Genomic DNA, 19,082 nt, shown 5'->3' with positions numbered 1-19,082 from the left:
TTAGTCAAACATTGAACCATGCCGTACCGATCTAAATAATGCAGTGCCTTACTGCCAAACAATTATTTATATCATCTGATGGCTATGAAAAATTAAAAGAAGATTAGCTAAATGCTGTATTATAGAACGATCAGATGTTTATCTATATATTGCTCGCACCATTGATAAACAATATTGATATTATTGAACTAATATTCATAAAGAAGAAAAGCAGCGTTACTTTGTTTTCTATTATATTTACAGTTGGTTTGAAGATTGTGATTATTGTCATTGTTTGTGTGTTATTTGTACCAATAGTCATTTTTACAATTACCTGCTTGGCTATTCGGAAAATTCGGAACAGGGACAAGGAGCTACCACATTCACAAAGACTGAGAAGAGACTCGATTGGGTAAAGTCAATGTTTCCTTTTTCTGTTAGATAATCTCTCATATAATCGATATATAGCTAATGTGAGCTCAAAGTGCTCATAGGTGACAGTGTGTTCATTTTTAGTCGCTCGTCGTTATCCACAATTGTTTAAAAATAAACAATATCTCCTTCTAAACCACTAAGTGGATTTTGACAAAACTTCACAGAAATGATCTAAATTTAAGGTGATCCTGTACAAAAGTGGCCCAGCTCTGGGGGTCATTTATAATACATAAACGTATATAGGAAACATATTGAAGTCTTGCTTGTGAAACTATATATAAGTACATAAATTGGTCCATTCTGATGCGTAGGTGATATCAGGCGCTAAAATAGACTTTAAGAAGGTAATTATAAAAATCCTCTTCTCAGAGACGCAATGCCTAGAGCATATAGCATCACCTTTTTCTACAAAGGTATATTAATCATACCCCTGGGGTCACAACTTAACGCGTCTCAGTAGGGAGCACTAAGTTTATAAATACATGCATAGGAAAATACATTTAGGTGTTCTTTTGTGAAACTACACTGCCCAGAGCTTAAATATTTGGTAGGTAGCATTGCCTAAAGATGTACCAGGTATACACATGGGGACAAAAAAGGTCCGCCCTAGGGGACACTTAGTTCTCACACACACACACGCGCACACACACACACACACACACACTTTTGTATAGTAAATTTTCGTAATGTATACAACTTGTATAGATTATTGTCATGCGAAAGATATATCTTTTGTACAATTATGAATATAAAGTTTCAGATGGATTTGTGTGAATGAAAAGGGAGGAAATTATTTGTTAATGTAGCATTTTGATTTTTGATATGGTCTCTTTTCTATTTTAAAAATTATTATTGAATACATCAATCACTTTGAAATCGGGCCTATATTATCCCACCATTAGAGTGCTCCAATATGTGTTTTTCGAAATAGAAAGAAAAAGACTAATGTTCTATAATTGATTACCTACTTCCATATGAAAAGTTGAAACGCCATGGTGAAAGGATCATTTGGTGAACAATTACTAAACAATTTTTAATTCATTTGCAACTAACTTTTGAAAAAATAAATAATATAAAACATACAATATTTTCAGGTCTGGGAAGTCCTGGACAAATCGGACAAACCCCAAACTTATGGGTTCCTATAGAAGCCGCCTAAGTGGACGATCTGTCACGTCTGACAGTTATTTTCCAGACTACTCGAAAAATTCACATGGATACAAGTGTTAAAATATTGTTAACTCATTATTTCCCGAAAAGAAAAAAGTGTGACGGTTAAATAAGAAATTACGAATTTACATAACTTTATCCCACTCATGATTACACAAGAGAAATTTAGAAACAAGGGTGTTAAATTCATAGATAAATATGTTTGGTGCATTTGTGGTGAAGCTATATATTCATTTATCAATGACCATATAACTCTGTCGATGAAAACAATGTTTTATGTATGATATATGACGTTTCATTGGTAGTTTGCAAACATACTGCGCTAGTTTTTGAATTAATCAGTATCTTGAATACAGCCTGTTTCTACTTGTATGTTCCAGAACTCTACATGACTTATTCACTGTGTTTGTAATATTGAACAAATGTGTTCTATTTATAGGTTAAATTGAATGTAAGAAAATTCTTCTTGCACCTGTCAATAATGAGCATATTCAAGAATTTTCTGGATCCTCTTTTGTGTAAATTGATACTTTGGCATTTTCATTTAGGATTTCTTAGGGTAAATCTTCGTTTTAGATTAAAAAGCTTTTAGAACATAACATTTTGAAATGATTTGTTCGTCTGTTATTATAACCAAAACCTTTGGAATATTTTTTGTGAACCGTTAAAAAATCATCATGCTTTAATCATTCCGGAATTATTATATATTAATTTATGACTGTACAAAATTATTTAAAATTCGGGTACTGTTAACATTTGTTAATTATTATTTTTGTAATTTGTTTTAAGAATAAATTCCGCTATTGTTGAAAAGTTTGTGACTGGTTGTTCTTTCTGTTTATCGTTTGTATTGTAAAAGAAACTATACTCAGTACAATTCTTAATCAGTTTCTGTGTGTTTTTATGATATAAAACTCGCGGGCAAAAGCTAGCACACTGAAATTATTTCTTGAAAAATCACGTTAAATACTGCTCATATAGATGATTTTATATCGAGCAGAAAAATGAAATGGCGTCTCGATTCAAATTTTCAGCTAAATATGCTGAGCAACATTCCTGTAAGGTTTCATGACTCTATATCAAATCCTTTTTGAGTTTCATGCGAAACAAGTTGAAAATTGCAAAACATTTCTAAAGCAAGGGCAATAATCTAAAAATACTAAGCAATCCACACGAAAATACCCAGGTACATAACTACACATTCTGATCAACAGTCCTGTAAAGTTTCATGACTCCATGTCAAATGCTTGTTGAATTACATGCGCCACAAGTTGAAAATTGCAAAATTTTACTAAGTCAAGGGCAATAACTCTAAAAATACTATATAAATCCACACAAAAATACAATACCCAGGTGCATAACTACATATGCTGATCAACATTTCTGTAAATTGTTATGACTCTAGGTCAAATCCTTTTTGAGTTACATGCGACAAAAGTTGAAAATTGCAAAATTTTACTAAGTCAATGGCAATAACTCTAAAAATATTAAATAAATCCACACGAAAATAGCCAGGTGCACAACTACACATGCTGATCAACATTCCTGTAAAGTTTCATGAATCTATGTCAAATCCTTTTTGACTTACATGCGACACAATTTGAAAATTGCAAATGTTTACTAAGTCATGGGCAATTATTCTAAAACTACTAAATAAATCCACACGAAAATACCCAGGTGCACAACTGCACATGCTGATCAACATTCCTCTTAAGTTTCATGACTCTAGGTCAAATACTTTTTGAGTTACGTGCGACACACAAAAGAACGGACGGACGGAAGGACGGACGGACAACGGTAAATCTAAAGTGGGGACACAACAATTGTGATAACTAGAGATATATCTAATTGCGTTGCATAACATCACCCACCACATTAATTATGTGCAACATAGGGGGTCTAACCACACACAAATAAAACTTATTTTGTCCTTTGTAACTTCGTAACAGTTCGTTTTTTATAATAAATATATAGAGGTATTGTTACAGTTATGCCAGCGTTGGCGTTTCCGTTGGCGTTGCCGTCCGCAAACTCTAACCTTGATCATGACATTGACTTTAGTTGATCTTGACCGTCAAGGTCAAATTAATTAAAGTTTCTGGGTTTTTGTTTGTTTTTTTTGTTGTTACTTGCCACTGTTAAATGGACTGACTTCATATTTAGACACAATATCTTTAAGGTTTATTAAACTCAAATTGCTAGGCAAACCTTTACATTATCATTTACCTCGGCAGACTAAATTGGTGCAGGGATTTTCTGCCTCATTGTTGTAAGTGTATATATTAAAATCTGCACACAAACAAAGACGTCCGTCTCCACAGTCCTGAAAATGTATTAAAGCTACTTTATATAATTTCTCATTTCTATTAACCAACCTATAACCTATTGAGTTTATGAAATGGATTTGCCCAGCTTTGTATTTGAAAATTCAAGATGAAATTACAATAACTTAGCTTCTAACAATAAAGAGCCAGGTCAAACTTATAGGCTGGCCTGGCTATACTGGTTGCGAATGCTCATTTATTTTGGTTTCATCGTGTTAAGGTGATTTAACTTTAGACATCTTCATGTTAATTGATATGTGATGTGAATTCTCCTTTTATAATGCTGGGACTGAGTGTGGTCAAGAAAAAGCGTAGTCGGCGTTCGAAGAAAATGTGCTAGACATAACAAAATACATCTGTTAAAGAATAAACCCTTTTTTCTTTGCATGCAAGAACACAAGGAGAAAAACATGTTTTTTCCAACCTTTTTGTGTTAAAAAGGGGAAACATTGAGGGGAAATAGGAAAAAAAATAATCTGTTTTTGAATTATATAGATGATTAAATTAAAAAAAAAGATAACGGGGAAAAAGGTTGATTCAATAATGCATCCCCAAAAAGATTTTTCAAATGTAATGGATGACATAATAAAAACATAAATTTTTTTCACAAAGTTAAGGGTAAAATAAAATACTTAAATCATATCCCAGTTACTTTTCAAAAAACGCTTTTCCTTCAGGGTTTTGCGATGCGTTCCCCTTTTTGGAAAAATTGTCTAAAAATAAGAAATAAAATGCCCCGTAGGATAAAAAAATTACAATTCTTTTACGAAATTTTTTGGGGTATTAATATAAAAAGGAGATATGCGCAAGGATATAAATACGTGTCGCCAAAAATGGATTCACTAAATTGGCCTTCAATTCTATACGAGGACTTTGCGAGTTTCTGGAACTTTAATTTGTCCTTCAGGTTTACTACTCAGTTTAGACGTATATATTTTACATTGTGGTATATAAATATTTGATATGCATTGCAGCTTTGAATTAAATGTTTTACTTGTTCTGACAAAAAGAGTCAGCAGAAAAACGCAAAAAAACCCCCCTAAAAAACCTACAACAACAAAATCGATAATTAAATAAATAGATACATAAATTAGATACACTAAAATCAGATTTCTGCAAAAATCGCGAAATTTGCCGTACGCCCGAAAGTGGCCTGAAATACGGAGTAATTTACTGTACAACGTAAATTGAAGCGTTAGGTCAATGTGAGTAGCTAGACCTATAATACTATACCTACGAGTATATTAAGGGTTAAATTTAAACATAAATGAAATTATAGAACAATATACCGACAAGCATACAAAATATTTTGAATGTTTAATGTTATTGATTTAGTACTTATTGTCTTATGTACATGGGAAATTGTAATACACATACCAAGATGAAGAGGAAAGCAACACCAAATGCTCGAGCCATTTTTATCCCAAATCCCAAAATTTCAGGAGTACTTTTGATCAGAACTAATGGAAAAAAAACACAGAAAATTCATGGAAGTTAATTGTGCAAGTAATGTTTTTGAAGTATCTAATTAATAAAAAGTGAAATTTAATAACAAGACATGTTCTGTGTAATTAAAAAGTGCATAAAGTGAGTCGTAGCTGTATGCAACAATTTAAAGCAGAACTTACAAACAGGCAGGTATAACGTTGTGATGAATTTACAGTCTATATGCAAACACATTGTAACATTGATATCATAAAAGTCATTTTATTAGATAACTTTTTTGAAGAATTATATTTACTTATATCCCTTTAGACGTGATCAGAATCATAGCATTAAATTGCCCAAAATGTTAAATATATTTCCGAAAAGACTCCCTGCAATCTTTTGTTGGTGCATTATGTAACTAAGCCTTATATTATGCCTAACATTGTAAATACGCTAGATGATTAGATCTACATGCATTTTTAAAGTTGAGATAATTTTTGAACTGAAATAATTCTTCAAACTATGCAATAGTTTCTATAATAAAATTGACAACAATAAAGGTTAAAAAGACTTAAATATAAATGTAAGCTTAATATTAATGAAATTCGTCGAAATAAATACAACTTATTTGCGATAACTCACTTATAACAAAGGTAAAATAGTGTACAAAAATACAATAAAATATTAGTAAAATCTTACCTTTTGTTTAATATCCTCAAAACAGATGTATAACGCAGGATGGTTTAGCTGTTAATATACAAGTCAAGACTCAAGACTGCCATCTGTTGTACAAAATGGCTGTTGTCAATTGTATTGCCACCCCGTAAAATAGATAAATTATTTTTAATGTTAAAAGTCTTCATGTTCTTTGACAAAACGGTAAAGTCTATAATTTATTAAAATATTTGCCATTATTTCTGGGTTGAACATTTATGTTAAGTATGCAGATGTACTAAAGTTTTTAGAAATAAAATTAGAAAAATAAAAAGAAGATTTGAAAGGAAACCAGAACGAGAACGTAACATCTACACAGTGAAAACAATAAATTATATTGATTTATGTTTCCCTTGTTTCTTAAATACAAATGTCAGCAAATCGTATGAAACAAAATTTCACATACAACTTTAAATTCTTAAAGCATACATTCTCATGATACATGTTTAATTTTAATCAGAGCTTAATAAAATTGTATCGCGTAAATTACACAAACTTTAACTAAGCGGGTACTATGACAGTTGCATAAGATATGGGGTCACATTATATCATACAGCAAGGTTAATCAATAAAAACTATCCAAAAATGTAGTGCGTTCGCTTTCGGACATACCTTTTAGTGGTGGTATACCTAAAGTTCTTCTGTGAATGATACTAGGCATACCAGACAGGAGACATACATGATGTCACTGACCGTTCGTTGGCAAGCTGAATAGCTTCATTCAAGTATCCACACCAGAGATTTTGAATCACAAGAAATTCAATATGAAAATATTACAAAAGAATAGTACAAATTATGCAACCGCATCAACAGCTTAACGTCAGAGAAATTTTAACTTAAGGACGTATGAACTTGTTGCAAAAAAAAAGGTTGCAATAACTTTGATGTTAACTACGTCTTATTTTGTATATATTTTTTATTTGCAACAGTTTTAGTAATGTTGTAATCTAGTTGTGTATAACGTTGAATATATCCGCTATCATATTGTGTGTATTTAAAAGGGAACACATGAATATTATATATCACAGCATATATATTGTCTTGTATACAAATTACATTAAATCTAACTGGTTTTGTCGCCCTAACTGGGCAATTTTTATTGACTAGTCTTTGGACATATTGTAGCAATGAAATCACAATACATTTTATAATTCTATTTAATAAATTCGTGGGGGCGTCTGTGGCCGAGTGTTTAAGGTCGTTGACTTCAAACCACTTGACCCTCACCTCTGTGGATTCGAATCCCGACAGGGACTTTGGATTCTTTCATGTGAGGAAGCTATCCAGCTAGCTTACGGAACGTCGGTGGTTCTACTCATGTGCCCGTTCGTGCCTGGAATAATGCACGGAGGGGCACCTGAGGTCTTCCTCCACCAGCAAAGCTGGAACGTTGCGATATGACCTATACTGTGTCGATGTGGCATAAACCCAAAACATACAAAAACATTATAAATTCGGAGCGTTGTCCAGCTGAAGTGAGTTCGAGGTGGTCTTTATAAATGTTTACAACAGTTTTATAAGTCCGATGTTAATGTACAGAAACATTCATTAAATGTGATTTGCGACCAAATGATAAAAATATTTAAGAAATACCTTATTGAGTTTATAAATGGCGCACTGCTAGCATTTATACATTTGTTAGTTATCCTGACCCGACCTTATTGTTGATTTGAATATTAATCAAAAGTTTTAAGTCATTTTAACGTGTGGGCTTGTTAAAAGGTGCCCAATCAAGTCGTGAAAGTGACGAAGAGAATCCCATTATAAATTCTAGATTTGTTTTACTTTAATAATATAAAATATTAATACTGTAAAAAAATGTGGATTTTATTTCAAAAACAATATATTCATTTTTTAACAGATGTTACTAATATATCTTGACTATCGACATTGATGGGATTTGGTAGAAACATTGTGAACATGATAACATCAAAAAGTATATTAAAAATACCAGATGCTGATTTCTATCTTTTAAACATATTTTTCACTGATATATCATTAACGGTTGAAAAGCAAATTCTAACACAACCCACATTTTTCCCTATTGAACATAGAAGGACCAAAAGTGTGAGTTATTTTGCAATCAAATCCCCGTTGACGTTCTTTTTTTAAGACGTGCGACGTTACCATTAATACATGTGACGTAACCACTAAAATACGACGCGTTGAAAATAAATTCGAACAAATAATTCGGTTTGGAATCTAGGATAAGAGTTACTTCCGGTGGTCATATTTGACAGTAGTTGCGCGGCGCAAAAATTTGAAAATGTGTGCGGCAGCCATCTTGGACGGTTATTTTAACCAGAGACATAGATAACAGAGATGTCAACTTCCTACCCAGTTAAAATATCACGCGTGCCTGCTTAACTTAAAACTTGTAGCAAGTAAAACTTATAAACCAGATATCAAAATCAGTAAAATTATACATTTTCTGAAAGCTTATGCATTTGTCTATGGCTGCAGGTATAAAATATTTACAGTTCCCATTAAATAAATGTCACATCATTTTTTAAAGAGAAATACTTAATATTCTTTGTTACAAAACTATTCATATGACAAAAAACTGGCTCAGTGGATATGTTTTGCCATGTTTTTCTAAGTGAAAGGCATGGAAAGTTACCAATATTTTAACATGCAGTCATGCATAAAAGATTTACCTTTCAAATGGTATATAGTATTAAAGGATCAGATGTACATCCATTAATTTTTATTTGCTACAAAATGCCTAATTTTTCACTTTTTGATAGGCATGAGTGATATTTCAATGGAGTATATAGGAGCTGCATATCTCTGTTATCTATGCCTCTGTTTAAACGAATGACATCATGGTTTATATTTAGATGTCCCGGTCCCGAAAGCGTTCAAAGCTGACTTGTATACTCGATCTAAAGCTTGTTTGCGTCCATTTAGTGTCAGGGACTCGGCTCTAGACAAAACAATGCATTTTTACGAACGAGTTATTTTATGTACAAGTGATCATAAGCGCTCGATAGATTGTACAAAAACATTTCGTTTGATACCCAACACGACCATACCACGACAGTTCATACGGAAGATATCGACAATGTTCTACATGAATGATTTTACTTTTTTCTCTTAAGTTATACACGTTAAGTGTATATACTTTCGGTATCAGCATCTAAATTTTACTTAATAAATTCGTGCATGACTATATATGAAAATACTACAAATTTTACACTCGAGTAATTTCACTTACAGGCACTTTCAAAAAGTAAAATTTTATTATAAAAATCCTGATCCGATGTTTATCACTCGATGTCACACTCATAAATGAAATGAAATGATTTTTTCCACGAGTCACTGATCAACAAGGAAAGGCAGAGTTCAACGAACGCAACCCCCATACGACCCAGCAACAAGAACCAGCGACAAGGAGCCCAGACGGACCCCAAACAAAAACAGGACAGGGCACAAGACAGAGCACGGAAAGGCCAATCACTGAAATGATAAATAATTTGTAACTGATAAGGAATTCAAGGAAAACAAATAAATAATCGAATAATAGGAAACAACCTGCAACCGACACGGAATCCAAAGAAAAATAAAAATCATTAAATAATAGGCCCAGAAAGTGAAGGGCACAGGGGAAGGGGACAGGAGACCGGGGAAAGTGGGGGGGGGGGGTAAATTAAAAAAATAAAAACTAGGGGTAAAGGGAAAGATACTTACCGTAGACGAGAAAACAACAAGGGACAAAAGCAAAAGTGTCACCAAAACGGTATGAAACAACATAGACATACATCTGAGGAACACAGACGGGCGCCGCCTTGGAACGGTCAGCAGCATAAGTACTGCTGGGAAGTTTAAACGGTTAATAGTGCACCAAACCTCACTCTTAGCCCCACCATGTTCCTATGAACGAGACAGTGTAAATAAAATGAATCCCCGCCAAGTGAAATTTTAACGGTTGTTATGGCTACAAAAGGTTAGATAAGTAAAACACCAAAGCTGACTTTACAAGAGCTTTACAAGATGAAAATGAATTATAACTTTGAGCCCATTGTAACTTAATATAATGTATATTCTCCTACTTTCCTTGTTCTTCTTTTTATTCCAGAATATGGATAAATATTTTAACTTGACATTTTCAGGTAGTATTTTAGTTAGCGCTTGAGTCATTTAATTAGAACCGTATAAATGACATCCAGGTCTAAAGCGGAGGTATACTCACCATTCGGCGAACCAGTTTTGCGTATCTTTTAACCTCTATAAAACTAGCATTTTTTCCTTATTTCTTTCAAAGTCCCAAACATATTTTAAATAAATAAATGCTGGAACTGAAATATGAGGATTTCTTGTGCAAACAAATTTTGGTGGTACAAAAAAATGTATATTCCAATATCTTATATAGTTTTTTTACCATGAATGACATGTGTTATTTTCCTATTAAACCGAACCAACATTTTAATGTAATTTTCACAGATACACTATTATACTTTGAGAGTCATTTATCATTGATTTTTATCAGGGGAGTGAACAAGAACATTACATTTCTTCATGTCTATATAGAATACTTGCCCCTGGGAAAAAATATATATATTGACCGAGTGATTTTCATAGTAATTAACCATTATCGTTAATTATAATTAACCTTACCGTTATCATTTAAAACAAATCGTTTTGTTTGTTTGTTTGTTTAAACACAACGTATCAGAATGCATAACTTAAATTTAAATGTTCCTGAATATTGGACATTTTACATATTTTTACAACAACAACAACAACAACAGCATTTTATTTGCTTAAATGTTATAACAACATTATAGCCATAAAGTATATATAATGTAAAAACAGTGATACAAGTTCAAATATAAAAAATACAAAAAGGTTAGTACTGGAAGTATAAAAATGAATTTAATTTCTCTGTCTATTACACGATGCAAAATAAACATATTTGCCTAAACCAAATAATTCTTTAGATTACTTTGTTGATGATAAATTTTCAATTTTGCTCAATGAAGGCCATCTACAGTAATAATGTTTTGAATATTTATTCATAATTTCTGTGTTTTTGGGACAAACCAAAAGAAAATGATATTTTAAGACAGCTGTCACTGTTTAAAGGGATATCCACTGAGGTCCAAAAGCATAGATCAACTGTCGCACTTCACACAGAAATACATGCAAAAGATGATAAAGACACATTGTAAGAAATGAATTGAAAATTGTTTTTTCATGCGATTCTTATCCCAATATGACCGAAAAGCGTTAAAATGCTTCTCAGTTTTGGGTCATTTTTTCACGATCAAATTTATTAATCTGGAAGAACAGACGAATGTTCTGAAATTTTGCACACAAGGTATTTGTCTAACCTTCATTAAAGTGAACATTATTCTCGAAAAATTTATGTCCAGTCCCATTATTTCAAAAAACCTTAGCGGAGTGCCTTTAAGAGGTTAGATTCTTTTTTAAACTAACGGTCGCTTAGGATATCGCTCGTATTTGATTCAATTAAGTTCATCTACTATGTTGGAATACCGCGCGTTTCAAGTACAAAACTTATCAGAAACACAATTATTTTTTTTAAATACGTTTTTTTTTCATTAAAGTTTCAGCTCCGGGCGTTCCATACATGGAGGCAATTTTGGATTTTGTAAATTGTTTTCATTAAAACCTTGTTCGTATCTATACCGATTTCAATCGTTTAATATAATTCTAGTTCCTTTTAAATCCTGAGTGCTTTCTTTGCATTTTCCAATAAAAATACCTGTAATTTTATCATAATTCATTCCAGCACCAGGTGATCATTGTTTACCTATTAAAGTATTTCAGAATTGAAAATGTCGTTTTAACTATATACTTATTAATATTCACTTAATAAAGCAGGAAATGTTAAACTTAAAAGACATAAACATTAAAAACAAACAATCAAACAAAAAAACATTAAGATTTTTATTTACACAAAAGAAATGTTGTGCTGTTATACATTGTTATATATATATGTTCAAGACATTTTGTGAATATATTGTTACAAATTGTACGATTTTACTACTATCATTTAACAAAAATTTGCTTTAAAAATATAAAAAAAACGATGATTTTTGTCCCCTCAAACTATAATGCAACCCTTTTTATTGATTACCGAGTTGGCCCCTTTTTTAAAACCCCTTTTCTGATTTTGGAAATATAAAAAACAAAATTTTTTAATTGTGTATATAACCCTTTCAGAAGTAATATATTTTGCAACATTTCTACTGAAGACAACTTTTTCAAATATAATTCAATAGACAATTTTACTTTTTTAAAAAAGATCTAATGAAAAGGTAAAAATAAAATTTTTTTTTTCTTCAACGTGCAAAGATTTGATGTGTACATTTTGCCCCGTTTAAATTTTAATATTACAATTTAAAATGGGTTTTAAAGTCCCCAAGTCTTGGGAAAAAACAACGTTATTACCCTTTTTTATAATTAAAATTTAAATTGTTTTTCTTGCTTAAAATAGCATAATAATATTGGTGTTAAAAATCAATCGCTATTTCTGTAGATATTCGTATATATGTTTCACATATTCAACTTAATTTTGAATCCATCAGTTCTGAAAGCATTAACGTGAATAACATTTTTATTGAAATAGTAACAATTTTAATGAATAATAAAACTGATAAATATCAAAATGCCATTATAAAACAAATATGTGTACAGTGTTTCTTCTTCAACATACGATGATAAGTGTTGAAACAAAATGTTGATCACTACAAACAAATTGTGTCTCATGTAATCCAAATCGTGATATTTTCTTTATACATTCAATGTAGTCTTAAAAGCAAAATATCAAATTGGTGTTGCGCATGCGCGGCGCCATATTGGATTCTATTTTTAGAATGACATCATCGTTCTATATTTAGAAATTCATTTTTAATCTCCCGGAAGTATACGGAGCTGACTCGTATACACGATTTAGGGCTTGAATCGCGGACATTGAAGGTCAGGTCCTCGGCCCTAGACGGGGAGATAACATTTCAAATGAAAATTATACACACAGTGTATCCATAAAAAATATGAATAAAATGACTTACCTTTTAATTAGACATTTTGTATTTAAATAATAGTCTGTATTATTTTATATAACATTATTAATAAAAATAGTATTTAAAAACTTAATTCAATATTAATATTATTTCAAATGTGTTTTTCTATAAACATTCCAAATAAAAGAAAATGCGTTAGTAATAAGATATAATTGAAAATGACTGACTAATTGATTCTTTATAATACAATGAATAAGACAATTAATTAATTTAAATGTGTTTCTTCATAAAAGTTTTTTAACATATAACAAAATATATGAAATTAATTTTCAATTTAATTCGATATTATGAGTCAGTCAAATAATGTTTCTATATAAGATAATAATAATAAGGACTTTACTGTAAAATAATTTACTAAATATTTACGTAAAATACATACATACGATGTTGACTTTTCGGCGTTCCGCAACGAAATGACTCTTTCAAGTTTTTTGCATTCCTTAATATGCATGACCGGTTTTAGTGACCTCATTAGCTAATTTAAAAACGGACAAAAGGCTATTCAGGTGTCAAAATTAATCCATTCAGAATGTCAACAATGTTTTGCGTATGTTGATTTAAGAGCAGATGTGCGGACAATGGTCCATTCAACTGTTAAAATTAATCCCTTTAAAGTTGCCACGCTGTTTGGCTTGTGTTTATTTAGGGACGAATACTTTAACAATGGTCTATTCATATGTCAAAATTAATCCCTTTAAAGTTCCCGCGCTGTTTGGCGTTTGTTTATATAAACCCGAATGAGGTATAATGGACATTGATTTTATTAATAGTGTACTTTTTAAGGGTCCCGGTCAGCGAAATGTTTACTTAGTGCAAACAGACTGCTGAAATAAGGATTAAAATTTGTAGAAAATGTTGCAACTTATAGAATTATGACTTATACCTAATACTGTTTTGTTTTTTAGTCTACAAAATGCTGTTTTTTACAATTAGAATGAAATTTCATTCCCTTGCGTATATTTTTGAGAAATTTCATTCAAAGAAATTAAGCTACAAACCGGTTTTTTCCTCTTTAGGGCAACCGTTTACGATATGATTTTTTCAATTTTCACTACCAATTGAAAGAACATTTTAATACCTTTCATTTACACCCTCCATTTTCGATTCGATTTTTAGCCGTTCTCGAGTTATGACCAATTAGCCGATTTTAAAAACCAATTTTTAAAAGTCCATAAAACCGTAAGATTTTATATGCCGTTTGAAAGATCTCTGCGAGTAGATACAGAAAATGTATTATTATATGGATTTATCTCTTACCGTTTTTTGAGATAGGAGAGTTTGAATATGGCAAACAAAATCACTCATGCGGAAAAACGCGCATAACTTTTTTCGTTTATGAACGAAACATTGTCGTGTTTTGGTATCAAAATTGAAGGTCTTGACGAGTACATTTTAGTCACGCGATCAAACCGGATGTCAAGTCACTCGTGCGTGAAATTCATTTTTTCTCCCCAAGCAACGGACCGATCTTATTAATACCTGTATCGAAACGAAAGGTATTACTCACTAGATTCAGAAAATGTATAATTTTGTATCGCTGACTCGGATAGGGCCCGATAAATGAAGTAAAATAACTCAAGCGTAAAATGTGAATTTACGCCTTTATTAGTCAATATATCCCGGTCATGTTTGGTATCGTACGAAATGTTTTAAGGCGCTCTTTATGAATACGGACTAAAATCGAAATAAAAATCACTATTAAATCTTTTAATCATTCTTCATTGAAAATACTGTACTCGAAATATAAACTCAACTTACTGCGTTAATGATGTTTACTCTTTGACATCCAATCACCAAATGACCGAAGTCACCAGTGCGATACATCATACGCATGCGCTGATCTAAATTTAGAAATGACATTGTCCAATTTAACAGCAGTTTCTCTTTTCTTACGGACTAAATGTAACCAATCAGATAGAAGGATTATTTGACCAATGATTTTGATCACGTGACTATAAATGACATAAATAGATGAATAACGTCATGCCAAAAATAGCAGCCAATCAGATTTTAATACGTGTGTATATAAATGAATACTTATTAGCGTATTGGCATAAGCAAGATGAACGCCACTAACTGTACATCCTTCAACCAAAACATGGAATATTACGAAAGTAGACTTAAGACGTTCGATACGTATCCAAAACAATTACTCCCGAAGAAGTACGAACTGGCAAGCGCGGGATTATACTACAGTGGGAAATCAGACTTGTGCGAGTGTTTCAGATGTCACATAAAATTAAGCGCCTGGGATAGATCGGACATTGCATTGAGAGAACATCACAAGTGGTCACCCAATTGCGAATATATTAAAATAGTAGGCGCTCCTCAACAAAAACCGCCCCCAATAGGCGGATTTGGTGCGTTTGTATCAACAACTAGGTCAACACCTTGCGGTTTGGGAGGATTTGGTGGTTTAAGTTCAACGGTATCTACTGCATCAAATTAGACAAAAAAAAAAAGATTGACATTCATTTGTATAACCATAACATTGATAGTGTACTACTGTATTGTAACATATCTTTTGTGTTTCTTTGTAAGAATATGTTTATCTGCGTATATTTTATCAATAAACATGTATGACTAGAAACAGGATTTGTCATCTATTAATCTCCGCCGCCGCCGCCGCCACCGCCACGCCGCCACCACCACCGCCGCCGCCGCCGCCACCGCCACCGCCGCCCACCGCCACCGCCGCCGCCGCCGCCGCCACCGCCGCCGCCGCCGCCGCCGCCGCCACCGCCGCCGCCGCCGCCACCGCCGCCGCCCGCCGCCACCGCCACCGCCACCGCCGCCGCCGCCGCCACCGCCGCCACCGCCACCACCACCACCACCACCACCCACTAACAACAACAACACTTCACTCCAACGTAAGAAGGGTGACTAACCAGTATAAGAACGAATACTTCAGTGTACTTTTGTGTCTTTTTTTTTATAATGAATCAATGTCCAATTTGTCAACAACTTTTCTCAAGACGCGACGTCATGTTGAGACATCATCGTAACCTGCACGAGACTGACGAAATTGTAAGAGATAAGCATCCATCACCACAAATAACCCCTGGGTCAGAAAAGATGACGTTTCAGCATCCGTTTTCGATGGTCGTCTCCGGGCCAAGCGGTAGCGGGAAAACCGAATGGACAAAAACATTGCTTTTATCCGATATAGTTAGTCCACCACCAGAGCGCATCATTTGGTGTTACGGTCAATGGCAGATTCTATACGACGAACTTCAGCGTAGAATACCCGGGATAGAATTTGTACATGGCATTCCCGACTACTTGAATAGTCCAAAGTATATTGACGGGCGTAAAAGGAACTTGATCGTTTTTGACGATTTGATGACAGAGGCCAAATGTGACCAGAGAATCGCCGATCTTTTTACCAAAGGCAGTCACCACAGGAACATATCTATCGTGTATCTAACTCAAAATTTATTTCCTCAAGGAAAAGCCTGCAGAGATATCGCGTTGAATACGCAGTACCTAGTATTGTTTAATAACCCCATTGACAGACAACAGGTGGCTACGTTAGCGAGAAGAATATATCCTTCCTCCTATAACATCTTTATGAAACGCTTCGAACGAGCAACATCAAGACCTCACGGTTATCTAGTGGTAGACTTGAAATCCTCTACTCAAGAACATGACCGTTTACGCGAAAACATTTTTGAAAGTCAAGTTAGGAAAAGACAGCATGCGTATGATTCCGAAAATGAGTTTAGTGGAGAATCAAACATGTCTGACAATACTTTAAATGATGATGTTGATAATGATTATGAGGAAGAAGAGGAGGAAAATGAGTCAGAAAACGAAAATATTGGAATGAAAAGAAAGTCTTTCATTACGGGACCTCCTGGTAAGCGCATAAAAGAGGAAATAGAAGAAGAACGTGCACGTCATGACATATGGGATCGAAGATTTCAAAAAGCCCCTCAGACAGGCTCATTCGGAACAATTAAGGAACGACTAAACAGTTACATAGATCAAGAGTACTCTTTCGATGATGCTCTTTCTCGAGCTGCAATGATGTGTTGCCGCATTTAAGGAAAATGTTGAGACAAAATTATGCACAATTTCTTATTGACTTTTATGTATTGCAAAAGGACCCTACTCAACAGCAAATTTTCCAGTCCGCGAGGAAACTTAGACATCAACACGGCATGAATTTTAAGGAATCTATTCGACAAGCCATTAAACTAAGAAAAGATTTGTTTGAGGTTCTATGGCCCAGTCACGACATTAACATTTCTAATCATGAGAACGATAAAAACGATGAGGTTGAAAATGCGTAAGAAGGATCGCCAGTCTTAAGTTTACAACGTTACAATGGGTTCCCATAGAAGTATACGATTATGAACAAATGAAATGGGTCCCTTATAAAGATGATCCAGATAAATGGTATCAACATTTCAAGGACTTGGGGGACGGGTACGTTAAAGCCGATCATAAAAGGCCGTTACATTGTAGGTAGCGGCCATTTGCGTAAAAGAGTCGAAACACTAGAAGCGAAACTCAAAGCCACCGAGGAAAAGCTAAAATTAGCGGAAGAGGAGCTAAAAAATACACAGCGTCCCTCAGTTAATTTGGTTAGCCCAGTGGCCCAAGCGATTGAAATTGCAAAAATCGGAAGTTAAATGGAACAAAGATTCCAGTATACCGGAGCGTAAGAAGCGCCGAACGGACAATGACTGGAGTCACTTGACTTACTAAAATGAACAATTATCAGTTAGAAAATATATTGCGAGGATATCCAGTGACAGTGTGTGCGGCTGATAAAATTCGCAAACAAAAAGGAAGATTCGTAATTTCCAATACGGATACGAGCAATGGCCCGGGAAAACATTGGGTGGCTTTTTATTTTCCCACGAAAGGCCCTTACGAATTTTTCGACTCGATGGAAAATTGCCCGCAAAGCTATCAGGTTGGATTTGAGAAGATACTAAACAAGAAATACCTTATGTTATAATGGGCAGCTACAACAGTCTTCGTCTAACGTGTGTGGACTTTATTGCGCGTACTACGTCATCAAACGATATGGAGGAAAATCAATGAGAAACATTGCCAAAAAATTTAATCCACAACGAAAAAAAGCTCAATGATTACCTTATAGTGTCTAAAATGATGAAACTGGAAGAAATCCAATAACTAAAGCTACTAGACAAAATGTATCATTACTCTTAAAACACCATAATTATTGTTTCAGAATGTTGTATGTTAATAAAATATAAAATTGACATGTTTTTTTTTTTTTTTTATTTTTCGCATGAGAATACATGTATATCCAAATAAAAGATATGAATACATATATTGCCTTGTTATTTATGATGTATTGTCAGTGTAATTGGACCACCTTCAATGCCTATCTTTGTGGTGTCCATGTACATATCCCGTTCTGATAAGTACTTCCAATCTTTATCTATAGAGTGTGTTGGTTCATTGAGAAAAGTCCAGTTTCTGTTCCATTGGATGTCTTTTGAAAGGTTAACATACATCGACGTATTATTTTATATATTCTCCTGAGTGAAGATTGTTCTCCATTTGGATCGGTTGAACTGCTTGATACCCATAGGTCACTTACTCATAATATACACTTTCTCATTGGTCAAATAATCCTTCTATCTGATTGGTTACATTTAGTCCGTAAGAAAAGAGAAACTGCTGTTAAATTGGACAATGTCATTTCTAAATTTAGATCAGCGCATGCGTATGATGTATCGCACTGGTGACTTCGGTCATTTGGTGATTGGACGTCATAGAGTAAACATCATTAACGCAGTAAGTTGAGTTTATATTTCGAGTACAGTATTTTCAATGAAGAATGATTAAAAGATTTAATAGTGATTTTTATTTCGATTTTAGTCCGTATTTATAAAGAGCGCCTTAAAACATTTCGTACGATACCAAACATGACCGGGTTATATTGACTAATAAAGGCGTAAATTCACATTTTACGCTTGAGTTATTTTACTTCATTTATCGG

General features: G+C 33.4%; 2 protein-coding genes across 2 annotated transcripts; both read left to right on the top strand.

Moving 5' to 3' along the window:
* Window positions 1-243: 243 nt before the first annotated feature.
* On the top strand, window positions 244-2,386 carry LOC132760630 (uncharacterized; the record flags this gene model as incomplete). Its single annotated transcript, XM_060752648.1, is given in 2 exon segments — window positions 244-391; window positions 1,509-2,386. Coding segments are annotated over 2 exon segments (284 nt in total), but the record flags the coding sequence as incomplete, so codon positions are not given.
* Window positions 2,387-15,161: 12,775 nt separating this feature from the next.
* LOC132760629 (E3 ubiquitin-protein ligase XIAP-like) lies at window positions 15,162-15,548 on the top strand. Its single transcript, XM_060752647.1, has one exon. The coding sequence runs from the start codon at window positions 15,162-15,164 to the stop codon at window positions 15,546-15,548; it is 387 nt and encodes a 128-aa protein (XP_060608630.1).
* The last annotated feature ends 3,534 nt before the right edge of the window (window positions 15,549-19,082 follow it).

The sequence above is a fragment of the Ruditapes philippinarum genome, unplaced genomic scaffold (assembly GCF_026571515.1).
Source record: "Ruditapes philippinarum isolate M1 unplaced genomic scaffold, ASM2657151v2 ctg14452_1_1_1_1, whole genome shotgun sequence".
Classification (NCBI taxonomy): Eukaryota; Metazoa; Mollusca; class Bivalvia; order Venerida; family Veneridae; genus Ruditapes; species Ruditapes philippinarum.
This window is presented reverse-complemented; position numbering and strand designations above follow the sequence as displayed.

What these genes read in the sequence shown, in the direction of transcription:
- LOC132760629 (XM_060752647.1), top strand. Translation starts at nt 15,162, where the DNA reads ATGAACGCCACTAACTGTACATCCTTCAACCAAAACATGGAATATTAC.